The 16634-nt window shown below is 46.3% G+C and overlaps 1 protein-coding gene across 7 annotated transcripts in view; it reads left to right on the top strand.

Moving 5' to 3' along the window:
* The window catches only part of CNOT4 (CCR4-NOT transcription complex subunit 4), a 79282-nt gene that overhangs the window by 16788 nt on the left and 45860 nt on the right, over window positions 1-16634 (top strand). For all 7 annotated transcript variants that reach the window (XM_088459261.1, XM_088459260.1, XM_088459263.1 and 4 more), the window contains exon 2: window positions 14660-14947. In XM_088459261.1, the coding sequence (XP_088315387.1) occupies window positions 14774-14947 (174 nt within the window). In that variant the 5' untranslated portion in view covers window positions 14660-14773. The remainder of the gene's footprint in view (window positions 1-14659; window positions 14948-16634) is intronic.

Raw genomic sequence — 16634 nt, 5'->3', positions numbered from 1 at the left:
AGAGTTCCCTTGACTTGTTTGTTCTGTTTTTGTTTTAATGCACTTTTCATGTATGTTGCATGTGGTTAATGTGTGAAAGATGCAAAAGGTGAGGTGTGAGCAGGCTAAACGCTCTTGCTAGGAGGACAGTGGATTGTTTTGTGGGGTTTTTTCGGTTACTTTTCTTGAGAGAGAGAGTGTGTGTGTGTGTGTGTTTTATACATACATACAGCTGTGGCCAAAAGTTTTGAGAATGACACAAGTATTGGTTTTTACAAAGTTTGCTGCTCCATTATTTTTAGACCTTTTTGTCAGATGTTACTATGGTATACTGAAGTAAAATTACAGGCATTTCATAAGTGTCAGAGGCTTTTATTGACAATTACATGAAGTTTATGCAGAGAGTCAGTCTTTGCAGTACAGACACTTCTTTTTTAAGACCTCTGCAATTCGCCCTGGCATGCTGTCAGTCAACTTCTGGGCCACATACTGACTGATGGCCACCCATTCTTGCCTAATCAGTGCTTGGAGTTGGTCAGAATTTGTGGGTTTTTGTTTGCCCACCCGCCTCTTGAGGATTGACCACAAGTTCTCAATGGGATTAAGGTCTGGGGAGTTTCCTGGCCATGGATCCAAAATTTTGATGTTTTGTTCCCCGAGCCACTTATCGCTTTTGCCTTATGGCAAGGTGCTCCATCACACAATACTTTCATTCTCAAAACTTTTGGCCACGGCTGTACATACATGGGGCATTCCTTTTGCCTGATGCAGCGTACAGCATTACTCAGATGTTGACAGGACTGATTACCACCTCATTTACATGATAAACCCTTTCTAAAGCTGGGTATACGCTGAGCTCATCGGCAAGTGTGTACCCCCGATATGACTGTGAACGACGTCAGACATATCTCATCAGCCGTGCAGCAAAGCAGATAGCTCGTATATCTCTGCAGATATATGGGGAGCATCTGCTGGTGTGTACGGGCGACCTGCCTATTGCCCGTACACAAAGGTGTCAGAACACACAGCACATAGCAGCTTGCTGCGTATGTGACTGCGTAGCCGCAGATGAGTCAGAGTGCCCATGCTGACCCCTGTCCATCGCTGAAAGCGCCTGCAATGGGCACGTAATCATCAGACCTGGAATATGGAGCAATAAAAGAATCTGGCCTCGTCTGACATTCTGGGCAATGTTTGTGAAACCCTGGGTTGTGGAATTCATACCACCTACCTAACATTGTTGCAGACCAAGTATACCCCAACATGGCAATGATATTTCCTGATGGCAGAAGCCTCTGTCCACAGGATAATGTACCCTGCCACACTGCAAAACTGCAAACACTGCTCAGGAATGGTTTGAGGAACATAACAAAGAGATCAAGGTGTTGACTTGGCCTCCACATTCCCCAGATCTCAATCCGATCGAGCATCTGTGGGATGTGCTGGGAAAAACAAGTCTGAGCCATGGAGGCCTCACCTCGCAACTTAAAGGGGGAATTACATTTTTTTGGGGGGTGACCATATGCAATAGGTGCCCATTTAAGCAATTAAAGTGTTGATTCGTTTGGACGTCCAAGTGCCACGGGGTTTGGCCCCATATAGCAGCTAACTCCGTCTAAAGTTCCGCTTTGGTGCCCAAACAGCCGACTTATTGCACATTTCTGCTCGCACCTCAGTTAGCAGAAATGTGTTGAACCGCAGCTATGTGCGCCCAATGGAGCAACAATTGAATTGCTCCGTCGGTCGCCCATTAGTTTAGGCGCCCTATAAAACAGGATCTGCTGCTAACGTCTTGGTGCCAGATACCACAGGACACCTTCAAAGGTCTTGAGTCCGTGCCTCGACGGGAGCTGTTTTGGTGGCACAAGCGGGACCTACACAATATTAGGCAGACCGTTTTAATGTAATGGCAGGCCGGTATATAGTCTTAACTCTAGGTTCGGCGCCCTGACTGTAGAGAAGGCACTGGAGTGTGCGGCAAAGGTGCACGTGTGCACCTAAAAAGAGGACGTGGCCACTGGAAAAGACTCCCTCATGTTCATCACACATGGAAGCGTGCCCGACACTTGGCTACCCCCAAGCTCTCCCCTCTCTGTGAATCTATTTACCAGCGGTGATCGTTGCGCTGCTTTTTTTCCTACCTGCGGAACACTGCGGCCCATGGACCTCATTCAGACCTGCTCGCTAGCGCTGTGCGCTCGCAAGCGGCCCGATGGTTTGTGAACGCGCATGCTTCGTTCTGCGCATGCGCGAACCACTCTGTGCAATCACAGCCCGCTCGCTCGCCCAGCAAAGACAGTCCAGTGAAATGAGTGACAGGAGAGGCCGTTTGTGGGTGTAACAGGGGCAGGACACTAATAACAGGGGAGTGGAGGTGCATATTTAACAGGCAGCGTCATAGTGCACGTGACATGCCCGTTTTTTACCCTGAAGTGCTTGCGGCAGGCTAAGGCAACCACAAGCGCTGCGATCGCTACTGATGGTGCTCGATGTACCAATGTTTTAATGCACTTCCTGGAGATGACGTGCGCCAGTGGGCGTCTCAATACACAGAGCGATCGCTCGCACAGCCAAAGGGGGTGTGCTTATGCCTTGCCGAGCGATCGCTTCCCATGTCGTCACTTTGACAAATTTGCATACGCTGGATGCGAGCGGGTCTGAATGAGGTCCCATGTGTGGGGAAGGCACGTTTTAGCAGGGCGCATTCTGCTCTTTTGAAATCAGGTGCGGCGCCCTACTAACACAGCCTAGCAGGAACACTAGTATATAGTTTTCGGTTTGTCCTGGACACGTGTTCTTCATTTTGAGGGAGAAAAGCAACTTGTGAATTACCCACAGAAAACGGTCAGAGACCACCTCCTCTCTTGTGCAGTTCTAACGGCATAAGGAGACAGACTATAAATGATTGTAATTTTGGCTAAAGGGCATCTGTCTGCATTTCACCGATTATTAGTTTTATTGCGTATATAGTGGAGACATCCCAGCTGCTGTGTGACGATGACAGGGCTGGTAACTTTCAGTTCCAATGAACTCCAATGTCCAGTCAGCAGCCGGCTCTGGGCAGTAAGTCAAACTGGTATTTCCTGTTACTGGGCCTAAACTTTAGGCCCTCAAGCTTGTTTGAGTGCGGAAAACCATGATCACTTGTGCCATTGGCAGTTATATACCTACAAGTCCCCGACACCGTAAATAGGGTTTTTTTTTTTTTTCCTGCCTCTCTAACGATCTGTCCATTTGGGGACTTGTTTAAGAATGTTAGTGTCACCGTTATGGCCTTCCGCAACTCTTGTACCAGATACACTTCGGGAGGCTACATTTCATAGCCCTCGGACCTTCAAAAGGGCCTCACATTACTCATTGTATTAATATTATTTTCTCCTTTTATGGGGCCACAAGGGGTCCGCAGCGTCTTACAAACTACGTAGACAAATGGTATGAACAAAGTCCCTTTCTGCATCAATGGTCATAGTGCCCAAGGGTTAGGTGCCGTTGCAGGCAGTCGGGAGGATATGATGGTATCATTGAGGGAAGAAGGCCCTGCTCGTGGGAGCTTACAGTCTAAAGGAAAAGCTATTAAATTAATATATTTAATCAATGAAAGAGTATCAGCAGGCCATTTAAACAAGCCTTACAAGCTACAGCAAACAAATATGACCACAAGGCAGGAAGGAGCTGGAGGCTACAAATACGGGCTCAGAGAGCCACATGAAGCCAGAGGGATGCCCGTTGCCCACTACTGTGTTATATTATTTGTGACAGTATAAATAAAGTTGTATTACAATAAAATAGCTGGTCTACAGTTAAGTTTTTGGTTCATTCTTAAGCCACTTAAGGGGGGAATTCAATTGTTATCGTCCGCGCTCGACCGAGCAGTTCAGTTGTTGCTCTGTTCGGGCTCGTACAGCCGCGGGAGAACACACTTCTGCTCGCAGGTGAGAAGAAATGTGCGATAAGTCAGCACTTTGGGCGCCCAAAGCAAGAATTTAGGCAGTTTTATCAGTTTTACGCTGCTAAACCTGGTCTATTTAGGCATGGCTGCCCAAAAGCAATGGAATATAGCACTCCGATCTCCCATCACTTTAGACGGGAGATGGGGTGCGATAAAGCGATTGAATCGCCCCCTTGGTGGTCTACACGCTTTTCTTTTCCTAGAAGGAGATTCTGGCTAGCGCTCATGTTTGCGTCCTGTTTTATGCTGTGCTCCGATGTCCCAGGGAACGTTTCGGGTGCTGCGTATAATAGCACGGCTGTGCAGACCCTTCCTTTTAGAACAAGGAGTAAAGGATTTTCATGAGCTTGCTGAGTAACTGCCTTTCTGCATTCCCACAATTACTGTATAAAATGTGTGCTTTCATCGCGGATCTTAGGGTGGTCCTCTGAGACGTGTAGGGGGGGCCATTCCTGCCGTCAGGGTTCATTCAATTACATGCAATGTATGATCCATTCCTCCGGAGCAAGGTATAGTCAGAGTACATATGGGATCTTCACATTGTGCATTTTCCTGCCCTCCTCTGTGGGGGTGCTGAGTGTAACGCACAATGTAGGGTGCCATTGCCGGCTTGCACATGCCAATCCCAGCGGCACATCGCCTACATCACATTCAGTGGAATCCCCCCTGACCCCCCCATAGCATGCACTAAACGCCGCCATATTTATTTTGTTTTCTTAATTTTCCCTAGTATGGCAATATATAACTTCTGTGTGGGGAAAATTGTGTTTCCCACTATATAGTGCTCCTATATGATTGTGCTGTGGGTCGCGCATCTAAGGAGGTGTTTCATAAAAAGAACAATGTTGCGTGCAAAATACATGATGTTACCTCTAATCGTACAACTTTGGTATACAGGGTCTGATTCAGAGCCGGACGCTATTTGCGCTCGCTCGTTCAGAAAAAGGGGGTGGCTATTTAAATGAACCGTTCGCTCTTTGCGGTCTGTTCACACCTCTATGTCTGAACGAGCGAACAAAACATGCGGTCGTATTTTTGAAAAAGACGCCCCCTGGCCGCTCGCATCATACGTCATGTCCGCTATTTAATAGATTAATCGAGTACATCGAACAGCTTATGAACTGCTCGCTATTCTTGTGGTTGGTTTTTCATACCGCAGTCATGCGAGCAGTTCTGACTATAAAACAACCAACTGACGTGGTCGCTGACGCTGCTGTATTAATTATGCACACCCTTAAAACGCCCGTTTTGACCTTTAAGCACCCCTGCGTTCTGATCTCCACTCCCTGTTTTCAAGCACCTTCCCCTGTTACCACCCACAAACGCCTCCTCCTGTCACTCAAATTAGCAGGCATTCGCTATTTAGCGAGCACACGATTTTCGGCCGCACTGACTGGTTCGCGCATGCGTATTACAATCCGTACGCATGCGCAGATGTGCGAACATCGCTCGGAACGAGCGGCTGCTTACGAGCGGCTCTGAATGAAGCCCACAGTGTACCATGATGTGGCCACAGCAGGCTGCATTAAACCCATATGCCCAACTTTATGCACCAGTGTTTCCTACATACAATCTCTGAGCCGTCACGGCTGGAGCTAGGCACTGCTCTGTTGTGCCCACTGTGTGCCTAGCTTCTGTCATCCTACTTGTTTGCAAGCTTCTGTGTAAGTGTAGCGATGTGTGCCCACTGCTTAACATTCTCCCCCTCACTAGTCTGGTCATTACTGTAACGTGGTTCTACAGTCACCATTTGTAACCCACACTGATCGGGGTGCGATTAGCTTGTACTTTCGGCCCTTTCTCTGTCGGACTTTTGTCGGCCATGTGAACATTTTTCACTGTCTTACGTTCTGGGGATGTTTCAATTGTTTGCACGTCCAGCCCTGCGCTAGTCGTAATGGTGCATATTCATGCACAAATACATGGGATTAGCCACATTAAGTGGCTTCTACTGTGCCAAGTGCCGTGCACGTCCCGCCCTAAAGCCCTACCTTACATGGATTTCTGCTTGCATCTCTCAAGGGTGCAAGCAGAAATCCGGAGTCTCAGGGCTCGTTGCCCAAAACCATTGAATAACTTCCGGTCACTTTAGACCGTAGCAACAATACCCAGAAACCATTAAATCGCCCCTAATGACTACATACCCTTTGACTGTTGTGTAGAAATTTGTAGACTCTGACCTATTGAGTTATGACTCATAAATGTATTTTATTGTCATTTATATGTCTATATTGCGCCTCAGTGTTCTCTTTTTGTGGATAAGATTTAACCCTTGTAGCTTCGCTGTTAATAAGCCCCCGCCATTGTTGACAGACTGTACTGTGGGAAAGCGCTCAACAAGTGTTATTCAGTAGGGCTGGTTGCTAGGTCTCGCAGAGGATGAGGCTGTATATAGAAGGTGTAAGGTAGATTTATGTAGCACCAGAGAGATGGCTGGAATGCATATTGATGGATCATTCGGCACCAAGATAGTTGCACCCTGTTTTATGACAGCACTGCATAAAATATATATCTCGAAGGCTGTGTACGCTATTAAAAAAAATATATATATATAATAAATATATATATATATATATATATATATATATATATATGATCAGGCATTGCCGATACCACTGCCTCTTTGAGTTGGGAGAGTGGAGTAAGACTTTTGGAGGTTCTGAGTGATCGATAAACACTGGGCTCCCGGAGCTATTCAATTCAGCGCGCTTCTAAGCCCGACTAAGGATTTCTTCTCGCATCCCTCCTGGGATGCGAGCAGAAATACGACAAAAGTACAGGCGCGATGCTGTGTTTTGTCCTTAGCGTGGCGGAAACGGCATCGTGCTGGGAAGTTCAGTCGGAGAATGCCCGTTCTCGCGACTAAACACCCTGTTTAAGGCGGGAGAACGGGCATTCCCCGACCTAACGGCGTGCAGAATTGAATCTCTCCGGGAGCTCATTCCCGGCACTATTCAATTTGCGTTGAATTGAATGGAGCCCATTAGATTATAATGGTCCAACATAACCAACCACATTTGCCATTTATAGCTCTCACTACACTTCTCTTGTAGAGCATTGGGTGATTCTCTCCTGCAGTGTGAGCCGGCTATTGGCATTGGGTGATTCTCTCCTGCAGTGTGAGCCGGCTATTGGCATTGGATGATTCTCTCCTGCAGTGTGAGCCGGCTATTGGCATTGGGTGATTCTCTCCTGCAGTGTGAGCCGGCTATTGGCATTGGGTGATTGTCTCTCCTGCAGTGTGAGCCTGCTATTGGCATTGGGTGATTCTCTCCTGCAGTGTGAGCCGGCTATTGGCATTGGGTGATTCTCTCCTGCAGTGTGAGCCGGCTATTGGCATTGGGTGATTCTCTCCTGCAGTGTGAGCCGGCTATTGGCATTGGGTGATTCTCTCCTGCAGTGTGAGCCGGCTATTGGCATTGGGTGATTCTCTCCTGCAGTGTGAGCCGGCTATTGGCATTGGGTGATTCTCTCCTGCAGTGTGAGCCGGCTATTGGCATTGGGTGATTCTCTCCTGCAGTGTGAGCCGGCTATTGGCATTGGGTAAAGGTAGATTCCTCTGGGAAATCTCCCCTATTTGTTTTATTGTATGGGCTGGGGCGGGCATTTAGTGAGTGGTAGCAGCTTCTGTAAAGGTGATTATATATTTTTTTATTTTTTTTTACGTGTGTGTCAAATTAGAACTAGCCAAAATCCTAATGAGAGCGATTCAATTCAGTGCAATGTTTAATAACTGAGAATTATTTTGCGGAGCTATTCAATTGGCCGCGCAGTCGACAAGAGGATTTCTGCTCGCAGCCTCCCTGAGGCGCGAGCAGAAATCGGACTCTTCTAGGGCTGTGATGCTGGTTTGCAGCTTAGCGTGTGTGTGCGCTAACTGCAACCTGGCCGGCACTTAATTCGTGATTAAACATCCGGCATTAGGCGCCGTATCCTGCGTCTCCCGACTTAAGTGCAGGGTGCGGTGGGTACAATTGAATGGCCCCGGGTCCTCAGTCCCGTCGCTATTCAACATCGCACTGAATGGAACCGCTCCCAATGTGACTGGGCCCAGAAAAGACCATTTCTGCCCAAACCACTATCGGAGATCAGTGCTAACACTCTGCCAGTAACCACATATTTGGTGACCCTTCTTATGCGTCTGATCCGCTGAGTATATCAGATTTAGCCTCATGCGGCCAGAGATCTGGTAGATATAGGGTAAGAGCATCTTTATTGTGATGTCATCTCCAAGAGCCGGAAAAAGAGTTCAGTGTAAACGGCGCCGACCCGGGAATAACCAGGGTCGTCGTCGCGGTGTGGAAAGGGGTCTGTCCCGGGTTGGAACAGTGTTCCAAATCCCAGGTCAGACCCGGGGTTTTGGTGTAAAAGGGTTGTCAGTAATTGCCCTGTGTGACAGGATGAACATATCCCATCCACTTCCAAACCTAATAGGCACAGAGTGCATATCACCATTACAGCTTCTGTAGATGGGAATGCACTATCGTTGCTGAAATCCGGATTGTGCGTCATATTGTATTTGCTGTACATATTCTAATTTTAAGAGCTTTTTTATTTATTTTTTTTGCTAAGAATCACATTGGTGGGTATGTGACTGTATAGTCTCAGATAACCGCACCCAATGTAAAGTGTCGGATAAATCAGACTGGTCCTCCCCCTATGGCAGGTGCCAGCCATTACTTGCATGCTATACAGTAAGGCGCTAGTTGTAAGAGCTTTCTTGTGTCTTCAGCCGTCAGGCACCCGGTAAACAGCAATCTGCTTTGTCTGTGTGTAACTGTAGCAGTTTGTTTTGCTTTTGGCTTTGGTGGAGAGTTTGTTTCCTGTATCTTGTCAGTGTATTTCTTTTGTATTGTGAGATCCACTTTGCTGCCAGTTTGTGTTATTTAGGGTCATGATGATATAAAGTCAGCCAGATTGGCATTCAGAACATTGTAAGCCCGGTGGAAATCTGTATAGGTGCTGCGATGTTTAGCCAAAAAAACAGGATGGCAGGGACCCACGTCCAGCGCAAGAAAGCTTTCGAAGATTTTCCTGGTGCTGATAAATGGAGCAATATAACTGTTAGAGGGGTTGTGAGCTACCTGCGCATTTAGGTGTCATAGCTGCTCCAGCTATTCAGGAAAGTGTGTAGTAGTTGCTTACTACATGTTGCCTTATTTCTGTGCACATTTGTTTGTCATGTAAGTAACTTGATTTGATTAAAAGTCCCCCTAAATAACCTTCACTGCTGTGTCATGGTGAGAAATTACAGATTGTTTTGGGTTCAGTCATCGTCGGTAACCTGCCATTACTGGCTCCAAACCAGCCACTCACCTGATGTAAGGGTCAGCTGGGCCACAGTCCCTCGGACTCCTTCATCGATTTACGTAGCCACGTGCTGTGTAACTGCTGCAGAACCTCTGTGCTTGGGACCGTGACCAGTTCTTCCTGACCGCTTGCTCAAGATCAGTACCGCCGTGTGCGATTTTTATTATACTGCAAGTGCAATTATTCCAATGAACATTTCATAAAGATAAAAAAAAAAAAAACACTTGCCTCGTGCCGCAATGATACTACTGAAATTTTTGAAAACTCATCTGAACTTAGCACTGCCACTCGGAGACTTCTGCACTGCGTTTGCCCGTCCTGAATGCTTTAATAACCCTAAACTAGACCCTGTTCCTGTAAATGACTTTGAGGAAAAAAGAACAATCTGCTTGCAGCAATGGAATTCAGTGTTGTTCCCTGGATTTGTACAGTAAACCAGCGAGCAGCAATCTAGTGGGAGATTAGCAGTGCACTCTCACTGCTGTCCCCCCTCCGTCTATTGCTCAGGAACGTGTGAGATTTGTGGAGGCCGCATGTAGCTGACTCAGGACTGGTGAGAGAAGATGCTGCTGTGCGATGCAGTCAGCGCTCTATCGCCAGCTAAAAATAACCTTTTCCGTGGGTCTGTAAAAACCTATTGTCTGGTGTCTTTTTATCGTCCCGTACAGGGAAAATATTCCGCAATTACAAACGCTAAATGTTTTCCTTTCAAATCGGCCGTACACGTTTTAGATGTAACATGTCTTCTGCTGCACAGTATCGTATTCAGAAGAAATGGCCAAACTCCCCGCCGTTACAGGCCAGGTTTTAAGGCTATGCATACTTGAGTACATACGGTTACATCAATTAGGCTGAGGTACTAATTAAGTCACGTGCTCAATCATGGATATACTTTAAAACCCTGGTCTGTAATGGCAGAGTTTGGGAACCTCTGCACTATGGGGTGTTTCCCAACCCAATGAAAACTTCCTAAGCGCCTAATCGCGGCCGATGAGGTCTATATGTAATCTGGGCGTTCGCTAGTAACTAGTGCACAGGTTCTCGAACTCGGTCCTCAGGGCACCAAACAGTGCATGTTTTCTAGGTTTCCTCACAGAATCAAAGTGAGAGATTGGCTCCACCTGTAGATGGTGTCAGTGAGTAATGAATACACCTGCGCACCTGCAGGGTGACCTGCAAAACGTGACCTGCGTGGGGTCCTGAGGAGCACATTTGAGAACCACTGAGCTAGTGATATCACTGAGGCGTGAGGCGCAGGGGTGAATGGGTAAGATGGTGTTTTAATTGAAATGTCTGCTCCTGCTGCGTAGGGAGAAGGTGCATTTTATCGGTCCTTCCTCGCCATGTGCAGCCGGACATCACCAATTACGGTAGATTACCGCTAAATTTTGTGCCCCAACTTTTTTTAGTTGTTGCATGCTTGAGCTTTCACTCTATTATTTTTTTCTTTTGTAAATTACTGTGCATAGAATAATTAATTAAATTGACAAATCAACCCAGACTTTGCCCATAAGGATTTGGGGCCTGATTCAGTGATGGTTGGTAATACAGCTGCTCTCGCAATAGTGGTTGCGGGAAAATGCTAATCTCAGCCTTCCCTTTGAGCTCCATGGGGTGATTGGTGGGGGAGAGGTGAGATGCCCACTTTCAGGCTCTATAATGTCTGCATTTGCAATGGAGGCTGTACATAGTCCAACATGGACGCACCAGCGACCATTTGTAGCAGCCAACACACTAGCTAATCTCCAATACAACTAAATATGGCCTCTGAAGGATTTGCGATTGGGTACGGAGCAGCCCAGACACGCCCATAACACGCCCACTTTTTGCAATCACTTTAGGTCACACCCAGTCTCCACCCTGAAACACCCAGGAATTACAAACCCCTCCTCAAGTGCTGGCGATCCCGTACGGAATTGCGAACGGCATAGGATAAATGGGTTTATGCATGCTCAGTAGCAAAACATCGCTCAACTGCGTAAATATCGGCACTGCCTGCGTCCATCGCTGGCTCAGGCTTTTGGTCTGTCCCCTACCTTAGCTAATCTAAAAGTCCCCACCCTTTTTGGAGAGTTGCCACTAGATTTTGGAACATGTGGGGGTTTTGCCCTCACTCCGCTGCAAGAGCGGGAGGATGAGCACTGATGTTAGGTGATGAAGCCTGGCTTGAAACTAGCATTCCAACTCGTCCCAAAGGTGCCTTAATGGACTTGAGGTCAGGGCTCTGTGCAGGACAGTCTGATTCTTCGGGACGGCTGGGATGTATGTAAAGCTGTAATGTTAAGCAGAAGGTTAAAGAAGTTCCATAGTCCCCCTTTTCTCTGGAAGAGGTGTTAAGGAGCGTACACACTAGACGATATGCTCCCCGAGCGATATCATCTGGTGTGTCCCCGGCAGGGTGTGCTCAATGTCGTTAATGACATTGAGTACACCCGCTGAACGATATCATTAACGATATCGTTCAGTGCCGGGCTCTCTCCCCCACTCCTCAACATGCAGCAACCTGACGACATCGTCAAGTCGGCCTGCATGTTTACTTGAACGATATTGACGAACGACCCGCGAGAACGCGTGTCGTCGTTATCGTTCATTGTTTTGATGTTAAAAATGGACGATAAAGTGGACGACATAACGATATCGTTATCGTTCAGTCGTCCACTTTAATTGCACAGTGTATACCCACCATTAAAGTACACGTCACTAGGATCAGTTCATAAATAAGTTTGTTTTTCTACTAGGTGAATACTGTAAGCAGTGCATGGTCATTGCTTACCCTGTTCTTTAACTTTGACCCCTTATCAGAGTGCAGTGCAGGCAGCTGCAGAGTGCAGTGCCATTTACAGTCCCTCTGCGTTCCCATTTGCAGAGGATAGAAACGTTGTTCCAGCTTCAGAGCTGGTCAGGACGTAGGCAGCTACATTGTAACATGTACACTGACTTCTGTATCCTTTACGCAAGAGGGTAATTAATGATCCCGCAGGGTGATTTTTATTTTTACATTTCAAAAAATGGGTAAGATGCGGCACCCTGTGAGAACACTAGGTTACCACTAACCATCTTGTTTGGTATACGTTTAGGAAGCCTGCGGACGGAATGCCGACCGCCGGCTTTCAGACAGTTTAATCTCGACGAGGGACAAATGACAGGTGTCTAAATCTAGACGCCTGTCATTTTACCTACACTGGTAGACCGGCGCCTGGCATCCCGATTGAGCAGATGCCGGGCGCTGCAGCGGACAGCCGCCTTGGGGGGGGGTCTTAGGTTCAGGGCTCCCGGGGGGGGAATTAGGGTTAGGCACCCTCCCCCGGAGATTAGGTTCATGCTAGGGGAAGGGAGGGTTAAGGTTAGGTACCCTCGGGGGGAGGTTAGGGTTAGGCACCCCCCGGGGGATTTAGGTTTAGGCGGCAGGGAAGGGGGGGTTAGGTTTAGGCACTTAGAGGTGGGATTAGGGTTAGGCAGAAGGGGGAGGTTAGGGTTAGGCACCCTAAAGGAGGGTTAGGGGGGTTAGGTTAGTTGATACTTACCTAGGGACGATCGGGATTACCTCCTCTGTCGGCCAGCCGCTGTCTGGATTTGAACCGCCGGCCAGGGGTCCAGCGGTAATTCATACCAATTCCTCTTGTTTTATGGAATAAGGAGTTACATTATTCATTACACAACGTACGTTTCAATTTAAAACGGGCTACAGTAGTATATGTATAAGTGATTCTCATAACCTGGTGTGTTGCGTGTTCCAATATTGCCATCCGTACGCTTCTGATGTGTTATCTTGTTACAGATATTATCGCATACGTTGATTTCTTTCATTTACAGTAAAATAATTCATATCCTCTAATTTGATTTTAAAATTTTAGGTTTAATGTAATGGTTTTTCCCCATTACGTATCGGTTGGCAATCGCTGCTCTAGATGATTGATAAGCATTGATGAAGGAAGTGTGTGGGCTACTGGTGAGGCACATGTACGACATGTTGCTTATTACAATCCCAGGTGTACATGTGTGGGAATATAAAGTTGGTTAATATTGGGAGCAGTGTGCAGGCTGCCTCTAAGCTGAGTACACAGTTTCCTGCATTGCTCCTCTGTTGTGTCCCAGGACCGCTGTCTGATACATCGTCACTAAAGTGCCACAAGCCTTTGCCGCGTCCTGCTTTGCAGTATACATACTGGATTCATCCCAATGGATTATCGCTTAATCAATCATTTTGAAAATTCGTACAGAAGTGTTTTACACACCATGTATACTGCAGTCAGATGTACAGTACATCGGTTTATACTTTATATAAGAACAGGTGACATCCTGAAGCTAGGCACAAACTCGCCAGTTTTTTTTATATATATATTTTTTTGTCCCAAGCTAGTGAACGTAAATATAATCCGCATCGTTAGATTAAGTATTATCCAGTGGACCAATCTCTGCAGAAAAGCTTGAAAATGTATCTGATCAGAGATGCATAAGCCATCTGTGGTGGTGAAATGCGTTAGTTAATCAGAGATCCCCCTCAAAACACGCACATGTATTCCCTGGCCACAGTGTCCTTTTGAAATGCAACAAACTCTTTTCTATCATTAAACACATACTAGTTCCACCTTTTGGGGGTCATAGAGGCGGCTTTGAGGTGAAATTTTAAGGCGGCTCTTATGGTACGTACACACTGTACGATTAAAATGGACGATATGAACGATAACTATATCGATCATATCGTGCATTTTTCGGTGGCCAACAACATGCGATGCGCGGGCACGTATGGACGATCGCAGGTCCCTATAGTAACCTGGTCGATATCGATCAGGTTGGCCTGCATGCACGGGTGATGGACAATATCGTTATCGTCCATATGTGCCCGCGCATTGTAGGTCATCGGCCATCGTTGGTGGGATCATGGTGTGCTGAATGGTCGATATCGAACATCCAGAACACCCGGGAGATCATACAACGATATTATCGTTGTCGATCGTCCCGTGTGTACATACCATTAGACTACGTGTATAGCATACCGGGCTTTACTTTTAATGATGGTGCCGATTTAAACTTTCACTTTCTCGCCCTTTATTTTCTTTTGAATTAATCTTTCGTATTACCATCTGCTTAGAACACAGGCCAGAAAAGCTGGAGTATATATGGTTGGTGATAGCCGCACAATATAAAGCACTGCATATGTAAAACTGATACGTAAGCCTTTTGGCTATCCCGCTCTAGACTGAGATCCTTGATCAGCCATTTTGCATTTGGGCTGTTGCCCTTTGGTGTTGGTACTGTCAGAAAATCCGCTGTGCGTGTAAAAGAAGATCCAAACCTATCTCTTAAATAATTTTGAACTCCCTATTTTCTGTGTGTATATGTGTATAGCGCTCCTTTTATTGTATTACTTTGTATTTATATATTGATCTAATGGTTTCTTTGTCCTGATTTTTCTTTCAGATCGCTGCATCACACGGATTTTAATTTCAGTAAATTATTCTAAGCTTGGAACATAATATTTTTGGGTGTTTTTTTTTTTTTTTTCCCCTACTGCGTTTCTGGGATCCCATAAAGATGTCCCGCAGTCCCGATGTGAAGGAAGACCCCGTGGAGTGCCCCCTTTGCATGGAGCCTTTGGAAATCGATGACATAAACTTTTTCCCTTGCACATGCGGATATCAGATTTGCCGTTTCTGCTGGCATCGTATACGCACAGACGAGAACGGGCTATGTCCCGCGTGCAGAAAGGTCAGAGGTGACAGTATCTCTTCTCGTGACCCCCTTCCACCCTCTGCAGAGAGAATATACGCTCTGTACTTGAAGGGTCCCCTCGGAGCTCTGTTCAGCTGGAGCAGTATAAGAGTGTGGCGGGTTTTTGTATATGTGTGTATAAAATATACAGGGCCGTTTATTAAAGAAAAAAAATTAAAGAATCCCAACTTTGAGCACTCCATTACACGCCTTAGAGCTCCCACTGAAGAGAAGTTTGGTCAACAGGGATTTCAGATGATTCCCTAGCTATTGATTTAAAAATATATATTTCTTACAAATTTTAGCACTAGGTGGCGATGGACAGGTATTGGCCACCCTATCTCAGGAACTCCCCACATTGACTTTTGGTTTAGTATTTTTTTGAAGAACCAGTGGTATTGGGGAGGATGTCATACCCTGTCTGATCTGAAAGGCCGCATAAGATGGCATGTGCTGGCTTTTCCTCCCTACGTAAATGTACTGCTGTAGAGAATGCTGTTCTTCGAATGGAAACTGTTGTTGACCACAATGGAGGAAACATTGAACAGTTGTATTGCTCTTTAAGTGATCTGTATCGCCACCTGGTGATAGATATATATCTATACTAGCTGTTGCCCGCGGCTTCGCCCACAATGAAATTTTGATTTGTTATTTTTGTATTTGAGGTGTTAGAGTTGTACTGCTTTGCATAAGGACCCTGTTGTGGGAGCTGCCCAAAGGGACCAACAGCGCTATGCAGACCGGTGGCAGCAGTGCCTTCACCCACCACTCACACCAATGTCGCTTCGTGCCCTATGCACAGACTATGTAGCCTAGCCTATTCACCCACCTCTCTCACCGATGTCACTGTGTGCCCTGTGCAGACTGCTATGTAGCCTATCCTATTCAAGTGAACGCGGGCCCAAGCACCTACCCACCCCCCTTACTGGTCACGTGCATGGTGCCACCCCTATCTTTTGCATTGATGATGACAATACATTTTGTTTTTGTTATTACTCAGCTTTAACTTGATGGCTCGAGATGAAACGAAGTGCTGGTTATTTATAGCAATTTCCACTACAAAATGATGCAGTTTTCATGAAAATTGGTTCAGCCACAACATTCTTATTATATTAGTATAGATAAATTTATATTATTAATCCCTCTCCCCCTCCCTCCCCTGAAGTAGACAGTAATATTGGTAAGCTCCTGTAAATTTTATCAGCACTTAATTTTATTATATAGATCAGGGGTTCCCAACCACAGTCCTCAAGGCACACTAACAGTCCAGGTTTTAGGGATAGCCATACTTGAGCACAAGTGACATAATTAGTACCTCAGTTACAGTATATTGATTTAACCATCTGTGTACAATCATGCATATCACTAAACCCAGCACTGTTAGTGTGCCTTGAGGACCGAGGTTGGGAATCACTGATATAGATTGTACCCAGAGGATGAACGCCCCTTTCTTTTTGCCCTGGTGTCCCCCAACTTTAGATTTTAAGGCCCACAATAACCGACAATTTTTGTTGACTTTGTTCCACTCTCCCCTGTAAATGATACATACTGTAATTTTTTCAAGCACTGTTTTATGCTTTAAAACTATTTTATGCTTTAGAGCAGGGGTCTTCAAACTTGGCCCTCCAGCTGCTGTGGAACTACACATCCCAGCATGCACTGCCACCTTTTTGATATAACAGCA

Source organism: Taudactylus pleione, unplaced genomic scaffold (genome assembly GCF_031769625.1).
Source record: "Taudactylus pleione unplaced genomic scaffold, aTauple2 ptg000903l, whole genome shotgun sequence".
Taxonomy (NCBI): domain Eukaryota; kingdom Metazoa; phylum Chordata; class Amphibia; order Anura; family Myobatrachidae; genus Taudactylus; species Taudactylus pleione.
Note: the sequence above shows the minus strand (reverse complement) of the source record. Positions and strands in the feature narration are given on the sequence as shown.